The sequence below is a fragment of the Urocampus carinirostris genome, chromosome 8, assembly GCF_059441175.1.
Source record: "Urocampus carinirostris isolate Australia breed hairy pipefish chromosome 8, RoL_Ucar_1.0, whole genome shotgun sequence".
NCBI classification, from domain to species: Eukaryota; Metazoa; Chordata; class Actinopteri; order Syngnathiformes; family Syngnathidae; genus Urocampus; species Urocampus carinirostris.
This window is the reverse complement of record NC_142356.1, coordinates 3,117,952-3,128,985: the sequence shown is the minus strand read 5'-3', so window position 1 is coordinate 3,128,985 and position 11,034 is coordinate 3,117,952. Positions and strand designations below refer to the sequence as shown.

At 42.9% G+C, this 11,034-nt stretch overlaps 1 protein-coding gene across 1 annotated transcript; it reads left to right on the top strand.

The window, feature by feature from the left end:
* Window positions 1-2,602: 2,602 nt before the first annotated feature.
* golga7ba (golgin A7 family, member Ba) lies at window positions 2,603-11,018 on the top strand. Its single transcript, XM_088342975.1, has 5 exons — window positions 2,603-2,700; window positions 5,032-5,157; window positions 6,930-7,082; window positions 10,506-10,607; window positions 10,679-11,018. Exons 1-5 carry the CDS (start codon window positions 2,689-2,691, stop codon window positions 10,760-10,762), a joined length of 477 nt encoding a protein of 158 aa, XP_088199101.1. The 5' UTR covers window positions 2,603-2,688; the 3' UTR covers window positions 10,763-11,018.
* Window positions 11,019-11,034: the final 16 nt, after the last annotated feature.

Genomic DNA, 11,034 nt, shown 5'->3' with positions numbered 1-11,034 from the left:
AGGGAAGCCTGCACGGAAAATGGAATTCTCTTGTTTTATTTTCTTATGATTCGACCGCCCACCAAGATGATCAAAATAGAGATTTCGGAACAACCGGAGTCACTCGGTCGGGCTCATAAAATCATTTTTGTCCTCGCATTCTTTCAAGCAGGACTTGAAAGGAGCCTTCTTCATGCAGGCGCTGATGATTGTAATTCTTTTAATCCGTACGCTTAATCAAATCACTCGGAGAGCTAATATATGTAACGCTAATTTATCATCGAAGGATTTTTATGTGATGGCTCTAATATTCTATTGTTGAAATAAACTGTTCAATCTCCATCGAGTCGCGTGTTATCAATGCATCACAATAAAGGCATAGTGTGTATGTAGCGACCCCTAGTTGTGCGAATATCTTGACTTGTCCTGTGATTCAGGCATCTTCCACTATTTTCCTCTGTTTCCTTCTCTAGCCATTCTTGTTAGCTATTTGGCAGTAGGCTGTGACTCACTGCTTGCCACTATTCTTATCGCATCCTGCTTCGCTCATCAGTGAGATTCGGGCTTCTTCCCCTTTTTTTCTTTGTTTCCATCGCCAGCCACTCAGCCAATTGGCTACAGGCTATGGCTAGCTGCTAGCTGCTATTATTATTTGCTGCTCCTTCATTACTCATATAGTGTCTTGCATGCTGTATTGTGAGTGAACACCTGCTCTGCGTTCTGCATCTCACTGAGAAGAGGTTAGGTCCCGCTTCTTCTCTCTTACTCTATCCCTGTCTCTGTCTGTTTTTCTTTTATTCCCTCTCTCTCTCTCTCTCTCTCTCTAAATTTTTATTTTTCTTTCTCCCTTTTCTTCTCTCTTTCTATTTCTTTCTTGTTCTTTCTCTTTCAGAATGGCTTTGATCAAGTCGCAACTAATTTAAAATACTTAGTAGTAGTTTCTATTTGTTATTTTTTTTCAGACATCTTCCACTTTTTCTTTTTCCTGAATCCTTCCCTAGCCATTCATTTTAGCCATTTGGGGGCAGGTTATGGCTCCGTGTTCTTTAGTGTCACTCGCGTTCCAAGCCCTACTCTTAAAGGATACATTTTGTGAATATTGTGATTCTAATATCTTTAAGTACCTTTTAACATTAAAAAACACAAGTGCCATACACAAATATATACATAGTAATACATCAAGTTCAATTAAAATAACGTGTTTTAGAATTTCAAATACATCATTTGACATTGCTAAGTTAAATATATAATATAATTTTATATTGTCAGGACCAGAACGGAGACGGGACCCACTTGCGTTCCGTTTCTCAAGTTTTATTGAAAGAAAGACAAAGAGCTCCACCCGCGATCCCGTGTTCGCTGGACGCGGGAAGCAGGTCGCTCTGAACGCGGAAGTGGATCTTCCATGGCGAGCGATGGCGGTGTCGGGAACGAAAAACAGGTCAGTAGCCGGGACAGGAGAGCAAAAACGTGGTCGGAAGCGAGTCGTAGGCCAGGAAAGGAGAGTAGACGTGGTTGAGGACAAAAAGAGGTCGAAAGCCGGGACGGGAGAGTAGACGTGGTCAGGAACATGAAATCGGTCAAAGCTGGGGGACAGACGGGAGCACAAAACAGGTGGGAGTCAGGGTTGAAAAGGGCTTGCCTAGAGTTAACTGAGGGTCGCAGACGGACTGACAAAAGGGGACAGATAGGGGTGGGTATAAATAGGTACAGGGAGCGAATCAGAGTCCGAGGCAGTTGGTGCCAAAGGAGCGGGAACAGGTGATACACATCGGTTATCATGACATATATAGTTTGTAAATTACTTTTCAGAAAAAAAAATACTCAAAGTGCAATTTAAAAAGATACAACGAGAAAATAAAATTCAGCATTTTCCCCAGCCAACCAATCGCTTAATGAACAAACACACGTTGTTTAAAATATAATGAATACAATTATTAACTTATATTTAGTGTAAAAAGAGGATCATAATGATCCAGAGTATCTGGTTGGTTAATAACATTCTTTTTATCTCACTTAAAGTGATATAACATGAAATATTCAATTAAGATTACATTTTAATTGGAATATATTGCTATAAGCCTTTTAAAGCCGTTTTTAATCAATTGAAAACTTGTTTTAAATCTGATTTTAATGACCTAATGTGTGTTTTAAGGCCACTTTATTAAATTTTTCCCTTTTTTGATTGAATTATGGCACTTTTGGGCTTCCATAATAACATACTTTCACTGTAATACACCGGATCCTCCACAGACTCCGCCGCTGTTCCGCCGAACGAAAGAGAAGCCGTGCTAGGAATCAAATGGACTGAACCATTTCAAGGCAGTAGGGTATTTCCAACACTGCGTTTTCCCCATTTCTGTTACGTTTTTCTTTTAGAAAATATTTTAACTAGCATTTGTTATTATATTTAGGGCAATCCTGTCCCTTTTTTTAAAGAAAAGAGTGTTTTAAAAATGACATAATTTTTGTGGGTGCTGGGGTTAAATTTGAAATCAAGCACCCCCAAAAAACGGGCAGGTCGTGCCCATGATTTGTAATCGATTTAAGGTTAAAACAAGTAAACTGCAGATACGTGACGTCACCACGCGGGGGTTTAAGTTCATGAACAGGAAAAAAAAATCGGAATTTCCGGTGACTAGCCCCTCCCCCACTATTTAATCTGTCCCGTGTCAGTCATCAGACACGCGGGGGGACTCAAACAGCAACATGGCGACCGAGGTAAGGTTCACAATTCTCCATTTTCTCCTTTTTATCGCCCACAATATTTACGGAACCGAACCGGAACCGAAGGATGAATCCTTGAGATCCGAACGAGAACGGGACATGATGGGCGGGAGTCTTCCTCTTCAAGAGAAAATCGACGTTTTTTCGACTTATTTGCAAAAGAAACAACTTCAAAATGGACGAAAACGTCCTTTCCTTAATAATAAATGAGAATGTATTTCTTTAAAATTCGTTTTCTTTCAAATCCAACCTAATAATCCTCAAACGATGTTGCACGAGCGGATGCGCGCATGCGCAAAGCGTTCAGCACCACGGACAGAGGACATCATATGATTGGGGGGGACCGATGGTCCCCAACGTGGTGCTCGCGGGTACTAAGTGCCCCTTATGAACAGCTGAGTAGCCTTTAGATCTGTTTTATAAATAGCTCACCATTGTGATTTTCTAGGAAATGTGTTTTCTAATTGGCGTGAGAAATCCGTGGCGTTATCAGGGTCTTTAAATACATCATAAATTCTTGCATTATTAGTTTTAAAAAACATTACATCTATATGCCTTTATACAAGGCGCATTTTATTTTACTCAAACTTTTAATAATTACAACCTGGTAATAACCCAATTATTTTACATTTTCAGTTTTTTAATATGAATATATATATTTTACATTTTTGTTATTATTCTTAATTGAAATAATGTTTGGGGTTTTTCGTACCGGTAATTCAAATTAAACTCCATTTCACGATTTTACTCTTTCTTTCAATTTCTGTATAATTTGTCACTAATAGGTTTTAGTATTCTTATTTCTATACATACTGTCAAGAACCGGAAGAGGATCAGGACCCAAATGCGTGACGTTTCTCACACAAGCTTTTTATTTGATGGGAAATGGCGAGTCATGCACGTTAGGAAGCCAGAGGCCGACGAGATCGATACCAATTGCCCGAGCAGATATCGGACAGATGGGGTCGATACCGGACAGGACGGGACAGACAGGATTGATATCAAAACAGGATATTGAAATCAAATAGAACAAACTAGACGGGAATGGAAACTGGAGAGAATAATAAACAGGACAAAAATAGACGGGAACAATACGGACAGGAAACGTAGGCAGGAAACCAGACGCAGTCAAAACCCACCTCTTGCGGGGCAGAGGTTCGTTGACGGACTGACAAACAGAGAGTGAGAACACTGAACTTAAATAGAAGGAAAGCCAATCTGGCAGCTGGCGGGCCAATTGGGCGCCATGGCAACTGTGACATCATTTGCAGTTATTATATGTTTTTATTTTTTAAATATATATATTTCAAAAAGTATATTTGTATTATTTAAACTCATGACATTTTACTTTTTCATGTATTCCTTTTTTAACTTTTCCAAGTCAAAGGTTTGAACTTCTACGCTATATCTCACAATTTAACAATTTATTGGAGCTTCAGCAGCAGTTTTCAGAACTTCATTAATTTAAATGTCTATTTTTTTGTTGTTGATTTTTTTCAGCATTAGATTTAAAAAATTCTTGATTTTTAAAATAATAAATGAATCAAACTTCCTTAAACCTACAGCACTTTTAATGTTTTTGGGCTTATCAGGTGTGATTTATCTCAATCCCTGGCATTGACTTGTCCATTTGTCTGTCACGGTTGCCATGGCGCCCAATTGGCCCCGCCCGTGTGGCGTCAGCTGCGGCTCGTTGACAGATTGCCTTCTATTTAAGCTCAGTGCTCTCATTCTTCCTTTGTCAGTCCGTCAACGAACCTCTGCCCCGCAAGACGTGGGTTTTGACTCTGTACTGTTTCCTGTTGGTAGTTCCTGTCCGGTATTGTTCCCGTTTATTTTGTCCCGTTTAATATCGGTTTCCAGTTTCTTTCCCGTCTAGTTTGTCCTGATTAATTTTGATATCCTGTTTTGATATCTATCCTCTCCGTCCCGTGTTTTAATTTCGGTTTCCAGTTTTGTTCCCGTTTATTTTTGTCCTGTTATTTCTTCTCTCAAGTTTTCGTTCCCCTCTAGTTTGTCTTGTTTAATTTCGATATCCTGTCTGTCCCGTCCTGTCCGGTATCGACCCCATCTGTTTGATATCTGGTCAGGCAATCGGTATCGATCTTGTCCGCCTCTGGCTTCCTATCATTTCACGCCAGACTGCTGCCTAACGTCCATGACTCCCCATTTCCCGTAAAATAAAAGGCTTGTGTGAGAAACGTCACGCATTTGGGTTCTCCTCCTGTTCTGGTTCATGACACTGTCGATTTTTAGCCATCGAGTCCAAAAACGTCTACTACCGTCACTGGCAGGGAAATAAGTTCTCTTTTTTTTCTTCTTCAGTTCCATAACCTGCAGGAATTGCGTCACAGCGCCTCCTTGGCCAACAAAGTCTTCATCCAGAGAGACTACAGTGAAGGAACCACCTGCAAATTCCAGACCAAGTTCCCCTCCGAGCTGGAGAGCAGGGTAAGAAAGGGGGCGGAGCTTGTTAAAAAAACTGAGCTTCAGGGTTCGTACGGGTTCTTGAAATCTTTGAATTTTGAAGTTGTGTGAAAAGTACTTGAATTTTCTTTGAAGTTCTTGTAAACGCTTAAAATTGTCAGCTTGAAAATGCTCTCAGGCAGCTGCGCTTTGGTATCTCATTTCTTCTTCTCTCGTAATTTACTGCAGTTGGCATTAGTTTGTGCGGCATTGTCCTATGAAGTACCATCGCCCCCTATGGGTCACGCCCAACAGGACAGGTGCATGCTACACCTAAATAATAATAATAATAATAATTTCCTTGTATTGTCATTCTGTGTAACAATGTACACAGAACGAAATGTCGATTGCACCTGACCCGTTGTAGCGAGCCGATGCAGCCGCAGCCAACAGAGGGCGCCGCCGACCACTTTTTAAGTCTTAGGAATGACTCGGCCGGGGCGCGAACCCGAACCTCCCAGTCTCAAATAAGGCATAATACAATGTGTATTAGTGCATGGATTTTTTTCTGGGCCATGTAAATAATTAAGGTAACATTTTCAGTGATAAATTACAATGAGAAGAAGTTCCTCAGGGTTCGTACGTGTGCTTGAAATCCTTGAATTTGAAAAGTGCTTTAATTTTTGGATGAAGTGCTTGTAAATGCTTGAAATTGTTGCCAATGTTTCACGATAGGTCACGCATTACATGAGGAACAATAAAACAAGTCTGCTTAAAAATGACGCCAACATTACTTCTGGTAGCTTTGCTACGCCAGTGCTTTACTACTTCCCTCGTGCCACGATTACCCATTGCTCTCACCGCGCCAGCTGTTGCTCGTTGCCTGATTGGTTCCCCTCTTATTTAAACTCGGTGCTCTTATACACTCCTTGTCAGTCCGTCAACAAACCTCTGCACTTGCAAGGCAAGCATTTTGACTCTGGCTCCTGTTCTGTTCCCGAACCACCCTGTACCCGGTATCGATCCTGTCTGTCCCGTTTCCTGTATCCGGTATTGATCCTGTCTGTCCCGTCCTGTTCGGTATCGACACCATCCTCGGGCAACTAGAATCGATCTCGTCGGTCTCTGGCTTCCTGTCTTTCCACGCCAGACCGCTGCCAAACAGGCATGACTCCCCATTTCCCGTAAAATAAAAGGCTTGTGTGAGAATGTCACGCGTTTGGGTCCTGATCCTGTGCCGCTTCATGACAATATATGTATATGTATATATTTGTAAAATTACTCTTCTTTTGTCGATCCGTCAACGAACCTCTGCCCCGCAAGACGTGGGTTCTGACTCTGTCCTGTTTCCTGTTGGTATTTCCTGTCCGGTATTGCTCCCGTTTATTTTGTCCCGTTTAATATCGGTTTCCAGTTTTGCTCCCGTCTAGTTGGTCCTGATTAATTTCGATATCCTGTTTTGATATCAATCCTGTCTGTCCCATTGTTTAATATCGGTTTCCAGTTTTCGTTCCTGTCTAGTTTCTCCTGTTTATTTTCGAAATCCTGTCAGTCCCGTCCCGTCCGGTATCGACCCCATCTGTCTGGTATCAACTCGGCCAATTGGAATCGATCTCGTCAGTCTCTGGCTTCCTGTCTTTCCATGCAGACCGCTGCCTAACTTGCATGACTCCCCATTTCCCGTAAAATAAAAGGGTTGTGTGAGAACGTCACGCGTTTGGGTCCTGATCCTGTTCCGGTTCATGACAGTGGATCTGCAAAATTGGCTTTGAAGGTCCTTCAAAAGTCGTGAACCTCGCAATCCTCCCTCTGTGCAGATCGAGCGCTCGCTCTTCGAGGACACGGTGAAGAACCTCAATAACTATTACGCAGAAGCGGAGAAGATCGGAGGACAATCCTACCTAGAAGGGTGCCTGGCCTGCGCTACCGCTTATCTCGTCTTTCTCTGCATGGAGACCAGATACGAGAAGGTGAGGAAAAAAAAACGCCACAACTCTAGTCAACAAACATGGGGGCCACCAGCGCTGGGGTCCGGTTGAGGATCAAGTTTTCCACAAGAACTCTGATAAAGAATTTCCACTGTTTTTAATCAAAAAAACAACGGCGACCAGATGTTGAAGGTCCTGTATCTGAGTCAGATCAGGAGGCTTCTCCTGCTAACATTATCCATGGAAACCAGTACAACTGCATCTGTTTCATGTGGGGGAGGAAACCCCTACCCCAAAAAACAGCCTGGAGAAGGATAGGCACCACCAGGCCGCACTTGCCCAAGAGACACCTCAGGAAGTGCTGCCCCTAACAGTTAAGGGATCCGCAAAGTCATAATTTGTTGCACATCCATTAAAGCAGGGGTGTCAAACTCCTTTTAACTCGGGGGCCACACGATAGAACAAACAGTCTCTCGGGGGCCGGACTCGTAGATTAAAGAGAAAGAAAAAGAGATAAAGAAATAAGAGAAAGAGGGAGGGAAAAGGAGAGAGGGCGGGACAAAGAAAGAAAAAGAGAGACTGGGAGAGAGCGTGAGAAACAAAAGATAAAAAGTCGTGAGAGAGGGGGAAAAAAAGGGAGAGGAAGAAAAAAATCCAAAGAGAAATAGAAAGACAGAAGGAGAGAAAAGAGAAAAGAAAGCGCAAAGGGTAGGAAGAGAGAAAGAGAAAAGAGAGAAAAGGAAAAAGAGAAATTAGAGCAAAATAAGTTAAAAACACACAGAGAGAAAGAGACAAAGAGCAACAAAGGAAGAGAAAAAGAGAGACACAGAGTGAAAGAGACAGAGACAGAGAGTGGGAGAAATGGGGTGAGAGAGAGAGAGAGAGAGAGAGAGAGAGAGAGAGATAAATAAATAAATAAATACAAGTACAGTGTCTTTTGTGAGAGGCACCCATCTTTGGCAACATCAAGTTGACATATTTCAACCTGCAGCTTGTTTTTCTCTTGCACTTCTCTGATTGTTTTTTCGTCAGCTGGATTCAATCCCTTAGCGGGCCGCCTGTTTGACACCTGTGCATTAAAGGGTTAGTGTGTACTATTTGCTGACTAGATGTCACTCTATTGTGTAGTGGAACTGAAAACGAGTGCTAAAAAGCACAACTACAGACTCCTGGAGCGACCAAAAAGCACCATTTTGCTTCTCATTTACTTGTACAGCCTTTTGCGATAAAAAGGAAAAAGAAGGTAAAGGAAAAAAGAAGAGGAAAAAAAATGAAGGAAGAAAAAAAAGTAAGCACAAAGAAATGAGAGTAAATAAAAGAAGAAAACAGAACAGAAGAAAGAAAAAAATCTCAATTCTCCAGTTAAAAACATCCAAATAGCAAAATAGTATCGGGTAGGTACTATTTATATGAGCCCATGAGTATATAACATAAAACATATACTGTATACGCCAGGCAAATATAAAATTTAATTTACTTTTGGGAGTGACCTGAGCTGGTCCAATGCAGTAGCGGGTGGATGCGGAGGGGGGGAGGAGATGTGTATTTGAATGAAAACTGATTTTAAAACTTGCATTTGTGAGGAATGTAAGGCTCATAGATAATACCCTTGTTTTAATTGCCTCCTTATGATAGTCCCAATCGTGGATTGGCAATTGGTGTGCCTTCTTCTTATTTCTTCATGATCACAAGCTTAGTTCCCATGGTTATTATGTTTTTGCTTCTCCCTTTAGCATCACTCGCAGCCTTGGGACCCATAACGAATAACTTCTTTGTATTTCTTGATAACTGCAAGCTTAATTTACATACTTATATAGTTTTATTGCTTTTTCCTTTAGCATCATTGCAAGCCTTGGGCCCATAGCAAATAACTTCTTCGCATTTTTTTGATAATTGCTAGCTTCTTTTCCATGGTTGTCATGCGTTTGCTTCTACATTTAGCACCAGCATAGTTAATAGTGTCATGATTACTGATTAGCATCACCTGTGCCCGCTCATTGTGCCCGCTACCTGATTGGTTACCTGTCCTTTTTCAAGCCCAGTCCTGTCACTCTCCGGTTGTCAGTCCTTCAGCAAACCTCTGTTGTTACAAGGCAAGCCTTTTTGACCCTTACTCCCACCTGTCCGTTCCTGATCTCCCCGTTTGTCTCTGGCTCTGACCTGTTTTTGATCCCGACCACGTTTGTTCTCCCATCCCGGGTTCCGACCGGTTTTTGATCCCGACAAGTTATCGACCTGTTTTTCCGTCCTTAACACCGCCATCTCCCGCTTCGGAAGATCCACTTCCGTATTCGTATCACGATCCTATGCGTGAGCTGCTTGCTTCCCGCGTCCAGCGAGCCCTTTCTCTCAATAAACTTGTGGTTAACGCTACGCATTTGGGTCCTGATTCCGTTCTGGTTTTGACAATAGAGTACAAAAAGTAAAGAATTTTATTGGACCAATTTGCAAAAAGTCTGAACCGAATGAAGAAAAATCATTGTGGGAGGTATTTCAGCCAAAAGCATTTTGGTATTTTCACAATGCCGTGACACGAACCAATAGCAGACCAGTATTTTGTAATAATTTGTTGTTGCTGTCATATTGAGGAAAATGTCTCAAAGAGAAAAATAATTAATTAGTTTCACCTGTGTCCGCTTGTTGGCGCCAGCAGGCTACCTGATTGGTTCCATGTCCTTTTATAAGCCCAGTCCTTTCACTCGCCTGTTGTCAGTCCGCCAGCGAACCTCTGTTTCTACAAGGCAAGCACTTTGACCCTGACTCCCGCCGGTCCCGCTTTGTGCACCCATCCGTTCCTGATCTCCCTGTTTGTGTCCGTCTTCGACCTGTTTTTGATCCCGACCACGTTTGCTCTCCCGTCCCGGCTTATGACCCGTTTTTGATCCCGACCACATTTTTGCTCTCCTGTCCCGGTGATCGACCTGTTTTTCCGTCCTTGACACCGCCATCTCCGGAAGATCCACTTCCGTATTAGGAACACGATCCGATTGTGTGCCATTCCTCTTTCTATCAATAAAACTTGTGGTTCACGTCACGCTATTGGGTCCTGATTCCGTTCTGGTTGCGACAGTACGGACTGACCAGTAATGGACCCAAGCGCGTATCGAGGAAACGCGGAAGCTCCCTCTGCCCTGCAATGTTAGCATTGGTCTGAGGGCGCGGTTCAACGTCGTAGCATGAGCAGCATGTCGGAACTCCTATCGGGTCGGGATCAAAAAACGAGTCGTAAGCCGGGACTGGAGAGCAAACGTGGTCGGGGTCAAAAAAACCAGTTCATAGCCGGAGACAAACAAGGAGATCAGGAACGGACGGGTGGAAAAACGGGTGCAAAAAGCGGGAGTCAGAGTCAAAGTGCTTGCCTTGTAGAAACAGAGGTTTGCTGACGGACCGACAACAGGCGGGCACAGGGGAAACCAATCAGTCATCATGTCACTACTCACGTTACGCCACCTTTTCTCGATCTAGGTTCTGAAAAAGATCGGCAAATACATCCAAGAGCAGAACGAGAAGATCTACGCACCCCGAGGTCTCCTCATCACCGACCCCATCGAAAGAGGAATGAGAGTCGTATCCTTTTCCTGTAGCAAAAATGGACGGGAGCCCGGAAGGTCCAAAAAAGTCCCTAACCTCGAGCCCAGATCGAGATCTCCATCTACGAAGATCGAGGCTCCAGCGGCTGCAGCTCGGGCAGCAGCTCGGTGTCCGGCAGCACCGCCCGGTGACCGTTTGCGCTCGACAGAGACATTTTCCGCTTTTGCTTCCCGTCCTCCAGAAAGACCAGTTCTTCCTTCGTGTCAAATATGCACTTTCCACCAAATCGTACCGATTTTTGCTTTTCTTCCAGTCTTTCCGAAAGCTGAGTTTTCATTTCAAATCGAACCAAACTGAAACCGGATTCACTTATTATACATCATCAAGGTTTACTACTTAGCTTTTCTCGCAATCAGGGGTATGAAAAAGGAGAACCTTTTGAAAAATCTCACAAAGTATATGC